Genomic DNA, 16,749 nt, shown 5'->3' on the forward strand with positions numbered 1-16,749 from the left:
CACTGAATGCTTGCTGGTTAGTGATGACATGTGTTTAGAGGAAAAAAATAAAACAGGGGCAAAAGCTAGAGGAGGATAGCGTGCAGACAAAAAAAAAGAGGTGGAGTTAAAACAAAATGCGCAAAAAGGAGGAAGACCATATATATGAATAGCATCAAACACAGACAGAAGCCAGTGGTGGGCGGAAGAGGTGCTTCACCACATTAAAAGAACACCAAGAGAACAGAGCGGAACAAAACAAAGAGTGTGTGTCTGGAAAAGCCTGACCAGGCTACATTTCTACAAACTAAACCGGTTCAAAAACTGCTTGATAATTTTTCCTTTTGAAAGCATAATAAATGAAATATTAAAAGAAGTGTTTACTGATCACGTGAAGCGGTACCAAGCATTTTTCTTCTTCTCCAGGTTTGGGCTTTTGATCCTTATTTTAAATTTTTAAATTGTGGCATAGAGAAGCTTGCCTGTTATCTGTTGTTTTATTGTACTTGTTTTATCTTTTTATCTTTGTCTTTGAGTGTCAAGAAAGGCTTATAAATAAAATGCATTATTATTATTATTGTTATTATTATTATTATTATCACTGTAGCCTCAAATGCAAAATTGAACTGTGAAATACCTCCTCCTCTTTGCTGTGATCCGTTGATCTGTGTCATGTGTGCTCCTCTAAAAAAACTGAGCTTCTATCAGCTTTAAGAAAGTAAAGTAAAGCCAGTTAAAGCATCTTTTCCAAAGTGCCTGCTTTCCCTCCGTCTTGCAGCTGCTCTTTTTCACCTTTACTGGAGCAAAAAGGATGTATTACTTTTGCTAAAACCTCTGTATGTCAACATCACAAACTTTTGCACATTTTGTTCCCACACTAGAGTTTCATGCAAATTTTCATAGTTCTATCTGTGAAGTCTGTGAAAATAAATTAGCTGACTTGCACAAATCCGAAGGCAGACTAGCCTTATATTCAAGACTGAAAGACTATTCCATTTCTACTCCACTGTTAGATGGAGTCTCAAATTGGAGTCTCAAATTGCACCTGTGTTTGCCAATTTCTGTAGGAGGAGGGATTCAAATCCCATTAACCAATCAGTAACAAATGACATGTCCATCTGCTGTGACAAAAGTTTTCAGTTAATATGGTTGCTGCTTTAGCCACTTAGCAACTTTAGCCAGCTACGGCCAGTCAACGTTGACACTTTCTACTGTTTATGCCAAGTCACTTTACTGGGGAAAGGGTTCATAACAAATGAGCTCTATACAAAGCTCTATATTGCCAAAAAGCCAAAGAAAAATATTTGGATGAATGTTTCAGGGAAGTCCGATTAAGTGTCAGGACAGCCATGGAAACAAATTCCCTGGAACTGAGCTAGGCTAATTCTGGCACCAAATTCAGCAGGGCCATTTGATAAATTAAATTAAACTTTTGTCAAAATCTGTCAGGAGAACGCAAAAAACATCTTCCCCTACCAGAAATGCCTATAGCGCACAATGTGGTGTTTTTAGTTTTAGTTTATTTAAAACAAACTTTGACGGCAGCCTCTATCATGCATTTTACATTGTTTTTACATTTGTCATTCCAGTCGTACAAGACTGCTGATTGGCCTGATTAGGTTTTCAACAGAGATATTGTGGCTGAACTGGGCAACACCAGACCTGTATGCATCACTAGATATAAAAAAGAACATGTGATTCACGGGTTTAAAACCAGGTTAGAGGCAGGCATTATTCCTCATACAAAGCTTACCTCCAGTACAGCCACCTCCTGGCCATTGCGCAACAGGCGGAAGGCAAAGGGGTGTTTGTGGTCAAGACCTGGGCTGACCTCACAGCCCCTGAGGGGCAGTGAGGCCATGTGGCTCTTCAGGTCGTCCCTGTCCTTATGGAGAAGCAGCTGGTTGTCCTTCAGGCGACACCAGCGCTCCCGCCAGCGGTTATTTGACAGCACGTTCAGGTAGCCTGTGAATTCAAGACACTTTTAAAAGACTTCAATGACTTCCACTAGTTTTTGCTCCAGTTCTACTTTTATATCCCTGATCAAATTAAGGGCCATATCCTTGCATGCCCCAAAGAGGTTATATGGGCAGAGCAAGAGATTTAACTCAGGATGAAATGAATGAGAGGCAATGTCCTCAACAAGCTGCTGTTAGCTGCTGCCAACAGTAGACCTCATACACAGAGCTAATGTAAGCTGTTCATAATGAGGGCATAACTCTGTTACTTTATATAAATTCAATAAGCAAAATGTTATATACATATGGTGCTTTGTTATTATGACAAGAGAATCCATTCCTTTTATTGACCCTTTGCAGACACGTCACAATTATCACGTGACATGGGAAGCGGCGCCATGATGGACGGCAGAAGAACAGTGGACGTCAATTTAAGACAAGGGGGCGCATTGTAGTTTGTGCCATTCCGTGGTTGTAGATAGTTTTTAGTTTACTTTTATGGTGGTAAGATGGTGATTTCCTGCTGTGCCGTGCAGTGTGCCAACAGGCAAGGCTGTAAGCCTGATCTAGCCTTTTACAGGAGACCTTTTGATGCGGACAGAAGACAGTGACGGGTAGCTGCTAACAATCATAAGGACTGACAGCCGTCCAAACACTCCCGGATCTGCAGCGAACATTTTTTTACAAGGTCAGTTTCATATTAAAACGTTATCAGACTTATATAACCTTAGCTATGTTAGAGTCAGTCTAAACAAACTGTGTAGTTAGCTAACGTAGCTACCGTTAGCTAACAAGGACTCTTCATATTAGCTGGCACTCCTAATTCAGCAATAAGCCCCGAGAAGCCGTGGGTTACAGTGGTTTTACAGCGGCTGAGGGGTGTTCTAAAGCACGACGCCCAGCCATTGTAAAACCACTGTAACCCACGGCTTCTCGGGGCTTATTGCTGAATTAGGAGTGCCAGCTAATATGAACAGAGTCCTGAGAAGCACTAGCTAGCTAACGTTAGTAGCTAGCCAGCATCACTACTAGAAAACAAACCCTGCTTGAGTTTGTTAGCTAACGGTAGCTACGTTAGCTAACTACACAGTTTGTTTTGACTGACTCTAACATAGCTAAGGTTATATAAGTCTGATAACGTTTTAATATGAAATTGACCTTGTAAAAAATGCTCGCTGCAGATCCGGGAGTATTTGGACGGCTGTCAGTCCTTATGACTGTTAGCAGCTACCCGTCACTGTCTTCTGTCCGCATCAAAAGGTCTCCTGTAAAAGGCTAGATGAGGCTTACAGACTTGCCTGTTGGCACACTGCACGAAAATCGCCATCTCACCACCATAAAAGTAAATTAAAAAACTATATACAACTACGAAATGTCACTAAGTCTAACGCGCCTCCTTGTCTTACATTGACGTCCACTGCTCTTTTGCCGTCCATCATGGCGTTCATATTTCGCGCGACCGGATCGTGACGTCACGTGCAAAGGGTCAATACATGATTATGACCAGCAAGGAACTGGTTCATTTCTTATTTGCAAACTTAATTTGGAAAAAAATTGAGCATTTTGACCAAAAATATTGATCCAAAACCTGGAAAGTTTTTGGTTCCCTGCTGGAACCAAAAAATAGTAGGAACTGAAGTGTGAACCATGCTGACAACAAGAGTGGGCGTGTATTATTCTACACGGAAAGACGGGGACAAAAGAGAAATCAAACAGTGTGTAGTGATCTACTGAAAACAAAAGTATTGTTTTCAGTTTGAACATCTAAATTTCAGGAAAAGATGGAAGGGAGTACAAAAAAATGTAAATTATACAATGAGACTGCTGAAGTGTTGGTGAAGGCTGTCTTAGTTAGAACCAAGGATAAAATTATTAAAAATAAAAATAATAATAATAATAACTACAGAGACTCCAAAAAAGACCCACAGAACATGAATTCAGCCACATCAACACTGGAGTCATTGGACAGTGACTTGGTGACACCTCTGTTGCAATAATGCCATTTCAATATGGTACAAACGTGGGCCAGTTCACTAGTTAGCTCCTTGGTTCCAAGAATCCCAAACAAAATATAACGGTCCAAAAAAGGTAATCCTACTAAAAAAAGACTGGGTGCTGGATTAAAAAAAAAAAAAAAAAAGTCAAACTTCAGACTTCAGAAGAGAAATCTGAAGAGGGGCAGAGTGCTGAAAATGTCACCACATTAAAGTTAGTCTATACGGGAACTGTGTGCAGGGATCTTGTTTTCTTCAAGGTGACTAATTTGCCGAACTCCCATAAAGTCCCAAAAAGTCAGAGTAGTGGACGGTTAGAGTCCAGTAAACTCAACCAAACAGCTAAACTTGAGTGTCCTCTGTTAACAATGAGGTCATGTTCATCTGATATTAGATAACCAATCAGGGTTATCTTATTTCTTGCTTCTGTCTGACAGTCTTACCACATGTGGGCACGTCTTCTTCAGCTGACGAGGTCTGCTCATCTGTGGATGGCTTCTTCTTACCCAGGCCAATGATCTTAGTGATCTTCTTCCCTGCCCCCTTCCCTACTGTCCCGCTTTTCTGCTCTGACTTTGAGCTCTTCTTTCCCTTTCCTGTTAGAGAAGGGGTGGGGGATGGAGGGGATTTTAGCCTATGCTGTAAACATTCATGAGTTCAACATCAGTAACATTAGCTTTAATCAGACCCTCGTGGCTTCAAAAGCTCTTTGTTAGTGAATTAGCCACATTGTGCAACCCAAGCATCCCCACTGGTCAAACCACACCAGTGTGAGCTGTCCTAGTTTCTAGCCACTGAAAGAAGAATGACAGTGCACATTCTGCTGGAAACACAACTGACCTGAAGTCAGCCAGGTCTTAAGAGGCTGTGTCTTCATCACCACCGTCACCATTCATACAGACAGAAAGACAGACAGACAGACTTGTCTATATGAAGAAAATATCTGCTGCCTGGTTCTTTTGTTTAGATAATGTGATCTGTGGTGTATGTGTGTGTGTGTGTGTGTGTGTATTTGTATTTGTGTGTGTGAGTGAGTGAGAGAGAATTAGAGTGCGAAAGAGAAAGAGGGAGGAGGGGTATGTGAATATTACCGAAGTCTGACAATGATGCTTCAAAGAATATGGTTGGTGAGTGTGTCTCTGTGGTATAAAAACAAATGAATGAACTTGTGAGCAGAGTATGTGCTTTCACATCACCAGCCTGGCATCCTCATACTGAACATGTAACTCAAAAGAAAATCTGACATGTCTATTGCAATTAGTTACTTCCAAAAGCCTGGAATGGATAGATGACTGATTTCATCATTCCAAGACAACTAATGGCTGGGTGTCTGAAGTGATTCTGCAAACACCCACACATATCTTATAGTATAGTATGTATGTACTCAAACACAGGAGTTGAAATACAAGCACACAACTCCTGTGCCCTGTACGAGTCTGTAGCCAGGTGATGGAAAACTACGGAGAATGGTACAAATATGATGGAAACAATTTCTTGCATCATAAAGCTTATATTTGGACACGCCCCTTTTTCCCTGGTTGCATTTCCCTACCTAATATGATGTGACAATGACCATGGTGACTGCCTTAATTAAATACAAAGCCATCTGCACTCAATTCAGCTGTGGGGTTTCTCTCACAATACAGATGTAACTGCACAAACACACACACACACAGACATCACACAATGCAGGAGTAAGGTAAAAACCAGACACACAGATGTGGAAGCGCTTCAAACTGTTAAATTATTATTATTTTTCCCCTCTGAAGAAGAAGGGGAGGAAAACTATGATCAGGTGAATTTGATTCCACTAAATAAGAGCCTTTACCAGCCATGGAAAGAATGTGGCTGATTAAGCTGAGAAGAGTTTTTCAGTGCTTGATTTTCCCTCGCCTTCATCACAAATGAGAGGCTGACTGATAGATGTGGGTAACAGGCAAAGGACATCCTACAAGTCAACAAAGACTACATTGCAGAGCTTATTAACTGGACAAATATATCGTATTTATTAAATAATTTTAACATGGTAGCAGGGTCATATTCGATTAAACCGTTGATGATCCTTGTGCAGAAACTGGGTGGTGATGCCCACACTGAAGCTGAAATGTTGATATTTGGTACAAAAATCAGACAGACATGCAGCCTACACACAACTTGTACTATTTGACCACTTTGTCCTCAATTAGTGATTTGGTGGGTGCAAAAGTAATACGTGGAGAGGCTTTTATACTTGAAGGGTGATGATGACCACCAGAGGGTAAAAAAGTTGAGACCTGCTGAGACGATTGAGTTGAGATGATTGCACTAAGTTGAACAATTATTTCTACAGAGTAGTGAGACACAAAATGAAGTACACAGTGAAGTCAATGAATCCCTGGTCTGTGCTGAGTCCATAAAAACCCAAAAGGACTTATGAATTGAAAATTAACTCCTGCTGGGAAAGCTGTTTTAAACATAATGTGGGGAAAATGTCTCAATGTTAACGAGGAAGAAAACATGAGAAAGTGCTAAATTTTCTTTGACAATCCAAATAACAGTGCTGACACATAATAATAATGAGATGTCTGTCCCTTGGGAATCGTGCCTGCAGAACAAACTCTGCCCCTGCTCAGCAGGGGCAGAGCACCTCAACCTTAAGTGCACGTTAAATAAATGCATCTGATCATTACTCATGCTTATTATTACTGCAGCCTGGCCTTTTCAGGGATTATACTCCACATGCAGTGTCAGGGATTGAGAGGAAAAAGGCAAGTGTGAAATCTTCGAATTTAGCGCAAAGTCCAAGTCTAGCAATCGAAGAACAATACTTTGTCAGTTCTCAAACAAAATAGAACTGATATTGTTTTGATTCTCATTCAAGCACGCAATAAGTTAGCCATGTATTCAACAGGAGACTACTGAACAAAAGTGGAAAGGTTTATTGAAGATTCAGCTTAAGAAAGTTTCCATCAGCTGTTCTGTAGGACAGTAGTGGTGCTATCTTCCTCTCACTGTTACTGAGTGCTGGATACTGACTGGATGCTCTAAATGCTAACTGCTAGCCTCCTGCCACTGAGGTGGACTTCCCCCAGCTAACATTCTTAAAAATTGCTGACTTAATCCACTCAAATAGCTAAATAAGATGAAGTTTAAGTTTCAATATGTGTAGCTGACTACTTCTTAAGAATTACTGCCTTAATCCAATGAAATAAATATTAATATCAATGAAATCACAGATGATATGATAATGAAATGACAAGTTTTAGTTTTTTCAAAACAGATGAACTATCCCATTAAACAGTAAACTCAAATGGGGTATGTGGTTCTCAAATGGGGTATGTGTACCCCTAGGGATGCATTGGACTGCAGGGCGTGAGTGAGTTTTTTTTTTTTAATGTTAGTTTAAAAATATCAGTCATACATAATTCCTAAAATAATCAGCCCATGCTGTAATAATAAATTGGCTGCTGTGGAAGTTGAGCAAGGATGTTTATTCCAAGACAAAAATCCATAAAATGTATTAGTGGTTGAAACGTAGCAGTGTTATAGCTAAAAACAAGGAGAAAGAAGAGAAAAAGAAGCAAAAACAGTAAAAAACAAAATATCCTAAGTACCTTACTTTTTTTTTGTTTTTTGTTTTTGTTTTTACTTGAAAACATGACATTATAGCAGATGAACAACAAATGAGCCGTCCCGTGCTTGCTCTTGGGGGAGCTTTTGGTCCATGGAATTGGCCAATATCTGTAAGGCTTCTGTAAAGCACCTTGAGATAACTTTTGTTATGATTTGATGCTACACAAATAAAACTGAATTGAAAATTGAATTGAATTGAACTGAATTCTCATTCTAGGCTGGAGACTAAAAAACATTCTCGAATGTGTTTATTATCTAAGGAACTGAATTGTTCAAATGTCTTTGCTAGTGTTACTGGTGGCCATTCTTTATGTGAAACTATTATATTATTTGAATAATACCCATCACAAGTTACCAAAGCATAAAGTGATGTTTTCAAATTGCTTCTTAAGCCTGACCAAAGCCGGAAAAGGTTTAATAAAATAATATGAAATGTAGAAAAATAAGCAACTCTTTGTGAAGCTATAACCAGCAAATGTTTTTAAAAAAAATTCTACTAATCAATCTACTAATAATTTCAGTGCCACATCAAAAAATATGAGAAAATAAACAATTTTGTTTTTTTCTGCATTGCACTTCCCAGAGATGACTTGTCAATCAAACAGTCTGAGCAGGACAAGTATGAGTTCCAGTTGGCGGCACTCTTTTCTTTGTCTGTTCAGCTATCATTGCTCACACTAAATACCCATTTCTTCTTCTTCTGTTTGTTTTTAACACATTAAAAACATAAAACACGCCGCTTCCTGTGGAGCAGAGCATTTTCCCACTAAAGAGCTACCAGTGTTGGTAAAAAAAAACATTTTCACATGAAACCTTCAGTGATTATTCCTTTAAATTAGCTGTGGATCTCACCTTGGTCCTTGCAATCACTATGTCCACTCTCATGTGGTGCCTCACCATCAGAGCTCGGCCTTTCACACAACATCTTCTGGAGGACCATACATAAACAAAAGACACAAATATACAAAATGATCAAAATTTGTCTCCACGACAGAGGACCATGACAGTGATTTTGCATGTTAGTGTAATACCTGCAAAAGGTATATACATATACCTTATATATCTACATACTGTGTATATCATGTTTCTGCTAATGTTTTCCAGAAGTAAGCAATCATATTTTAGAACTCATGCCATTATTTTCCAGTCATTCTACTATGATATGCAAATGAACTTTCAGAGACTTTAAATTTTCTTCACACCAGTATTCCATCACCGAAATAAAGTCGTCCACATTAGTTTTCCTGAAAGCAGCAGCACTGTTTTGGTCCTTTAAAGTGATTTGGGTTGTTACCCATATTTTCTACTCCATACGAGTTAATACATCCTAGCCCTAACCCTAACCATAACTTTGACCCGTCAGCCCCTTCCCATGTAGTGCTGACTGAAGTTGTTGTGTAGTGATACAGAAACAAAGTAGTTCCACCAGTAAACAACCAAAGGGCTGGAAAATGAATCTCAAACAAACATGTACTGTTGTGCATCCTTCCATCCAGTGAGGCGCTTCTTGTTGTGAAAGGAAAGAAGCTAATGGGGCAAACTTGGATCTCTTACATTCATATGGAGTAGCAAATAGCAGCATATGGGTAAGTACCCAAACCATCACTTTAAGAGCATCTGTAACATGTTATGGATGAATAATCAGGCTGGGCTTGTATTTGCTTAGCCAAGTTGGGAGTGGTTTATTATTAAAGAGCCTCTGATCTTGCTCATTTTCCACCACTAAACACACACGCACGCGCACACGCACACGCACGCACACGCACGCACACGCACACACACACACGCACACACGCGCACACACACACACACACACACACACACACACACACACACACACACACACACACACACACACACACACACACACACACACACACACACACACACACACACACACACACACACACGTTGGGTACAGTATGGCTCCAGCAATAACTGTGATTTACCTGCTTTTCCAAATGAAAACCAATAGCACTTTTCCCTTTGCCTCACTATATTTTTCATCTTATGCCACGTGCAATAAAGTCTTATTTGGCAAACAATTAGAGCTTGTACTGGCATGTGCTGCCAGAGCCCAATTAAGCCAAGAAAAGAGACCCTTATGGATGGAGGTATATCTGTGTTTGTTTGTCAGAGCTAGGGCTGTCACAATATCAGATTTTCACTTCACGATCATCGTGGGCAAAAAATGTCACGATAACGATATTATCACGATATCAACAAAAATTTAAATAACAGTGGTACAATCAATGAAATTCATCTTTAATTTTATTTAGGTATTTTTCTTTATTTTGGCAGATGAACTACACTCAAAATGCATACAAAAACTGTAATTACACTAAATAACTTCTAGTTAAAAGGTAACCAGATGAACTGATAAACAGATCAAGGTGCAACATCTGCTATAACTACAATATTAACGGAAATAAAATCATTTGTGGATAGCAGGGAACGCAGAATTTGTGTACAACTGAAGAATGACAACTAATAACTTTGGAATAATCCAGTGTCTACTGAGCAATCCCTGGCATAATTTTCTTTTTCCATTCTCTGCCTATGGAAGATTTTTATGAAGCAACTCAAACTCTCTCTGCTGTACCAAAATCTTCAGGGTGATGTAGGCGAAGATGGGAAAACAGGTCCGTTGTATTCCCCCCTTTAGCCGACACTTAAGTTCGGCCTTTTTTGCAAACCGGCGTGTCGTCAAACTTTTCCCCTTCCACTTTTCGGAACCCGAAAAACACCCACACCAGCGAGTTCACTCTTTCAGGGTTATCATATAATGTGTCGCTGTCGTCGTCGGCCACCACCGACATGTTTACATTAAACTTGTCACGGCACGCTCATTACCTGGGAGCCAGGTAATGCAGGTATACCGCAATACAGGTATACTGCGACAGCCCTAGTCAGAGCCAAACAGATACAGGATTTTGATGAGTGAAATAAACCCTAGAACCTGCTGTCACACATGGCCTAACACATATAAGGTAAATATACCCTATATAACACATATAAGATTAATATACTCTATATATTAACCTTAGTGATAAATCAGAAAGGCATTTGGCATCTGGCATGAAGACACTTCTAAGACTGTGTGTGTGTGTGTGTGTGTGTGTGTGTGTGTGTGTGTGAGAGAGAGTGTTTACCTTTTCCAGTTCAGGTTTGTGTACTGGTGATCCAGATCCAGCTCCATCTGAGTCCACGCTGCCATTGACACACACCTCCTTCATCACCTGGAAACATGACAAAGTGCAGGGTCAACTAAACTACGCTGCATTTTGCACAAAGTGCCCAGACCCCTACTTTAAAAGATTTTGCCCCTGGGATTCTTATATGAAAATATATTTTGGTTTGTGATAATTATGGAGGTGTCTAGGAGTCACTATCCTGCTTGTAAATTAGGCTATACTCTCACCACTTAGAATTTAAACATGATGTTAAAATAATCACTCATACATAATTTCATGTGGTAGGGATGCCTTGTGAATTAACCCTTTGAAACCTGAGCAAATTCTCATTTGATGTCTTTCAAAAACATTTCAAAACTTGCAGTTTGACTCGAAATGATCCAAATGTTAGCAAAATAAATAAATAAATAAATGAATAAATAAAAAATCCTAAAATTAGTGGAAATGTAGTTATAAGTCATTTCTTAAACAAGTGGAAAGTACACACTCACATATCCTGAACACTAACAAAGCACTGGCTATGACGTCTCAGCCCGGCAAATGAAATGCTAGGTCCTACCCCACCATCATAACAGATGGGTGGATCTGCCATTAAAAATCCTAAAATATTTCCTCACACCATCGCCACATAATTAAACTGCTCATTCCTTCTGCCTGGAGAACGTGCCTTGAGTAATGTGGCCCACATGTACGGTGAACTCCCTCTGCCTCTGATATCCTCTCCTGTTGTTGAATGGCAGCCAAGGGATCATGAGGTGACACACACTGCATGCAGTATGGTAAATTTACAGAAGGTAAGAGTGTGTGGTGTGTGCAGACATAGGGTGGGGGTGGTTGAAACCACAGGGCCTAATACACTCATTATGCCACAGTATTTTACAACACCCCTTTAGGACTTATGCAACAAGCTCTGATTGGGGTGAATAAGATACGCAGGGCCTGGATGGGGCGCCAGTGGGCATTACCATGGCCTCACAGGACTTCAGACCTGGCAACCCAGCGTGAGTGGTGGTGACAAGGGTGTGTGCAAATGAGTGGGTGGGTAGTGGGAAATGAAATTTTTAGATGAACCACTGTGTGTGCAAGCTAATGCACTCTCTGAGACACACACACACACACACACACACACACACACACACTCACCCTTGTCTCCACAAACATTTTGAGACATCTCTGGCCATTGCAGGCTCCTCAGCTCATTGGTTTTGGCGAGCAGAGAGCATAACTGGGTTTCGCAGGGGAAATGACAGGCTGTGGCTCCTTGGGTTTGGCTCGATGAATGGCTCAGAGGCCGGAGAACAGGACAGACAGAAACATAATGTCTATCCTCCACTGGAGAGCTGCACTGCCTGGACCTGGTTGCCAGGTCTGACAACGTCCTACAAATCAAGCTCAAAACAGTGAGACTGAGCACAGTAGTTCTGGGTGTTGAAACACCGCTACACATTAGGGGACACTAGCTCATTGGTGTGTCGCTGCTGCATGCTTTAAGAGTTACAGTGGTTTTAAAATGTATTGACTTTTTGCACATTTGTGTGTGCTATAAAATTAAAAATACATGTATATTTTGAGTATTTGGTATAAAATCTGAAAATTTGTGAACTTAATGTTATAGTAATGTTATAGTAAAACTCCGCTAACAGAGAAATCTAGTTTGTCACAGTATTCAAGCACTTTACTTGCTTAACTGACAACTAATTTAATAGCCTAAAGACAATTCATTATTTTCCTTTAAGTAATATTGAAGGGATGGTAAACCAAAATATGTCATTTTTTTCTTAAAATTATTTTTTTTTATAATTTTACCAACTCAGTTTTTAGTCCTCTCACACCTGTTTGATGGACTCTTGTAGTGCATTTGTTTGCCTGTACTTAATATAGAGTTTCATTAATAAGGGCATCAGATGTGCAAGCAAGTGATCTCTACAGCAATGTAAGCTGGTAAAATATTTGCAAACATACTGTTGCAGCACTAGTGAGATCTGTACCTTTTTCAGTTCCAACAAGCGGAATATTTTCACTGCAGTTGGTTAGTCTTCAGGGTCCAGACAATATTGTTACCCTACAAAGGGAACTAAAGCTCACCCAGTCCTGCTGGAACGGGGCACTCCAGAAAATGCAGCTGCTAAAACTCCATTCTGGTACAGTTATTGACTTTTAGAAACTCGAAGGGCCCTATCTTGTGCCACCCGTTATCCGCTATCCGTTATGCCGACTGCATCATTTGCGCCTGGAGGTGCGTCGTGGGCGTGTTTCATGCGCTATCCCTAAAGTTGCTATCTTGCGCACACACTTTAGGGATAGCGGATAGCGGGTGGTCCTGACCACCCGCTATCTGCTATCTCTAAAGTTTGGGCTGTTAGGAGAGCGCGCCCAGGCGGCTTCAATGCGCGCCCCGACGGAGCCACACCACGCACACGGTCGGACTGATACCGGGACGCCGCCGGAATGGACTGAGTATATTACTCATATAGACTGTTTAGAGGAAAGACTGTTTTAATTGGACACTTACGCCGGCACGTTTTATTGTTTTATCATAAGCCAGCAGCTGTGCTATATTTTTATTTTTAATATTTTATTTGCCCAATCTACCTTGTTAATAAATTAGTTTACACATAGTTCCCCCTCTGCCTCTTGTGTGTGTGTGTGGTGTGACCCGGGGATTTTACTCAATCAGTACAACCTTGTGACACGTCCACTTGGACACATGTGGCTCCACCTCCCGAATTAACTCGCCTATAATATAATATATAATATGTATATAAAGCCAACTTGCTTTAGCCTCAGTAGAAGCCCTGAGAAAATCTACCTCCCTCTCTCCATCACGGGTTTAGGATTTAGGATTTAGGATAGCGCATCCTGCCCTTAAAGGCAATGGCACCTGGCACACTGATTGGTTTAACTGGCGTAACGCCCAAAACACACCTATGCATAATATAGCGGGTAGCGGAGGTGTTTTGCGGATAGCGGGAGGTGCACAAGATAGCAACTTTTACGGGGGAACGCCTCTTCCTAAATCCTAAATCCGCAAATAGCGGGTTTAGGGAGTCTGGCGCAAGATAGGGCCCTAAGACTTTGGTGAATGATGAAGATAGTGTTCAAGAATATTAAGAACAAATAATAAGAAAATCTTTGTTTTGAATTGGGTTTACTGTCCCTTTAAAGGCATAGTGCTGGATTTTGTTGATATGGAATAACAGCAACCCCAGAATCTAAACAATTTGCCCAAACAAACAGTTGTAGTCAACTGTAAAAGAGCTAGGAATAAGTTAAAACAACCAAAAGAGATATCTGCTCTCTTCTGTGTACCATTTGCCTCAAACATAGGGATGGTCTGAATGAAAATTGAGGAGTGTGCCTTTAAGGAATTTTGAATCTTGCTGCAAACTGACCTAACAGAATATTTGGGTGTAACGGTTCCGTTGCAGAATGCTGAAGTGAGTAAAACCAGCATTAACTGTGAGTCCACTTCCTGGAGCATGAATACGTGTTATAGCGTTTTGTCTGATGCAGGTGAACTATCAAAGTAGGAAATCAGTCTTACAACTAACCTGACTGCTTTAGAACACAGACTCTTAAAATAGCCAAATACCAGCAAGGGTACTGTATACATCACACCTCACCAAGGTGATGAGGTTGAGTTCAGTGCATTGTGAATGTGTGGATGATATACAATGCACAAACAGAGAACAAAACACACTTGCATGCAGTGCAGATTAGTGTGCAGCAGTTTGCAGTGGACAGCCGTGATGGACTAGCAGCTGGACTGTTTGAAAGCAAATTTGACCAGGCAGGCAGGAGATGAGTCGCCATAGTCTGAACACTGGACATAGAACTTACTTTCTGAAAGTGCAGAAAAGGTTATGCCAGCTTCCCATGGAAACAGTGGGGTAAGAAGAAGTCAAGGAAAGGAACATATTGCATTAGTCAGACAGACAAAGAAAATCAGGTCATATCAAAATGGGGGGGAGATGAGGGATGAGGTAAGGTGAGACGCAGGAGGGAGAGAAGAGCAGGAAATGCATTGAAATCAGAAACAAAGCACTGGGAAGGTAGGAGGATGAAGTAAGAGCACAATATGGACATGTCTGTTCCATAAACACATCATTAGCAGAGAATGTCTGGGAGAGTCATTACTGTAACTTGCCAGCTTTGGAAAGGGAGGAAGGGTAATTGACCTTCCTTTTGTCTCGTTTTTCCTCAGATTTCATCTCTCATTCCTATTCCTTTTCTTCTTTTCTCCTTTCTCTTTTTTCCTCCTACCTTTACCTCCCTCTCACCTCTTCCCATCCTCTCCCTGTCTTCATTTCCTTAATTTACACAGCGTCATTTGTCACGAGTAAATACTGTTGGCCATCTCACTCTACAAGGGTGGGAAATATCTTAAGAAATTTTATTTCCATTATCCAAATCTGTATCTGCAAGAATGATTATCATTGAAGCTGAATGCATGCACGAGGGGGTCTACAGAGTCGGGATCGAAAAAAAGAGACTGGAGGAAAAGAGGTCAAGAGGCGAGAGGAGATAGCGAGAGCAGCTACAGGAACGAGAGGAACAAATAAATGAGCAGTGCAAACTGGCCTGTGGTCTTAGCAACACAACATCCAAACGCCGACACAAAGACATGCATAAACTCTCTACTCTTTGTAGCTGGATGCCGGTCTCTCAGGCTAACTGTAGCTAACTATGCTGCTAACGATGCGAGTGTAGCAGATGGAACAAGTGATTGTCGGGCTGAAAAACTCAAGCATTCGCTCTGCCATAACGTTATCAGTTCAATGTGTTTCCAATATCCAGGCACCTAACTAAACATGCAGCAAGATCCAGTTTCTCCAGGCAACAATTACTCCAGGTTTGCCACAGTTTAGGTGGTACAGGGAGTGGTGTATTTTCATGTGTCTGTTTCTGATGGCTTGTACATGCCTCAGTCCTAAAGGAGTGTAAACCCCCCCCCCCCTCCCACCCACCACCACCACCACCACCACCACCAAAGGCCAATCAATAAACACTGCGTAATTACCATCCAGAATGAATAATTGGATCAAGAGATACAGCAAACTGTTTTGATCTTTGTTTCCCAACAGCCATAAACACAGAAGGGTCAAAATCATAAGAGGGGGAAAACAAGAGAGAAAGCAAACACAAGAGGCTGGTGTTTGCATCCGTGGCCCACGGGTCAAAATTGCTCCATGCTTTACTTTTTTTTTTTTTTTTTCCTTTAAAAAGACCTTCCCCACCTCATGAAAAAAAGGTGTGGCCTTGTCCCAAAAGGCTGCTGGTAACAATGCAGTAGAGGAACTGGATTGGCAGAGACAAGTGAGCACAACAATAACTGGAGGGCTTCAAAAAAATACAGAAAAGGAAGAGAGGGAATCTTAAAATAGCGTACAACACATTGTTAAGGATAAACAAAGGTTTCCAAGGGACTGTCAGGGGAGAAAGAAGGTGTAGGGGTGAGGAGGAAGAGGAGGGGTTGTGGTGTTTCTTTCATATCGAAAGGCCAGGCAAGGCCCTTCTTTCCCACTGTGACTGAAGCAAAATAGCCCAGAGGTGCTGGCACTGCAAGAAAAACAAATGGATGGAGGGGTTTGAAAACTAGAAAGTACCGGACCCCATTTGAAGTCAGTGGTGTGAGTTTGTTTTGCGGCTTTGTTGAACGCCCTGAGGGAAAGATCAGAGACGGAGGTAGGGGATCAGAGAAAGACTACAAACCAAACATCTTGACATCAAAAAACACCTTTTCATAGCAAGCCTTTGCTCATACAATATCAGGAAAAGGCACCCATCCTGAAAAACAAAAGCTCATTTATTCTTCAACTCAGAGCAACGCCCTTTACTTCCATCGAACTCCACGAAGTGCATGTTACACTGCATTTAATTTGACCTTACTGACCAAAACATTCAAAATGAAACTGATGGTCTCATACCGGTACTTCATCCCACCATGAGCCATACTGCTACAATGTATGGTGAGTGACACTAATGCTGGTATACAGCACCATCTATTGTGTT

At 41.0% G+C, this 16,749-nt stretch overlaps 1 protein-coding gene across 6 annotated transcripts in view; it reads right to left on the reverse strand.

Moving 5' to 3' along the window:
* afap1 (actin filament associated protein 1) overlaps window positions 1–16,749 on the reverse strand; it is a 119,395-nt gene that overhangs the window by 19,796 nt on the left and 82,850 nt on the right. For 2 of the 6 annotated variants that reach the window (XM_030076218.1, XM_030076214.1), the window contains exons 7-11: window positions 10,696–10,782; window positions 8,396–8,471; window positions 5,023–5,070; window positions 4,375–4,527; window positions 1,733–1,944 (exon numbers count right to left, since the gene is read on the reverse strand). In XM_030076218.1, coding sequence (XP_029932078.1) covers window positions 1,733–1,944; window positions 4,375–4,527; window positions 5,023–5,070; window positions 8,396–8,471; window positions 10,696–10,782 — 576 coding nt within the window. The remainder of the gene's footprint in view (window positions 1–1,732; window positions 1,945–4,374; window positions 4,528–5,022; window positions 5,071–8,395; window positions 8,472–10,695; window positions 10,783–16,749) is intronic. The other 4 variants (XM_030076219.1, XM_030076217.1, XM_030076215.1 and 1 more) reach the window with 3 other exon arrangements.

Source organism: Myripristis murdjan, chromosome 18, assembly GCF_902150065.1.
Source record: "Myripristis murdjan chromosome 18, fMyrMur1.1, whole genome shotgun sequence".
NCBI classification, from domain to species: domain Eukaryota; kingdom Metazoa; phylum Chordata; class Actinopteri; order Holocentriformes; family Holocentridae; genus Myripristis; species Myripristis murdjan.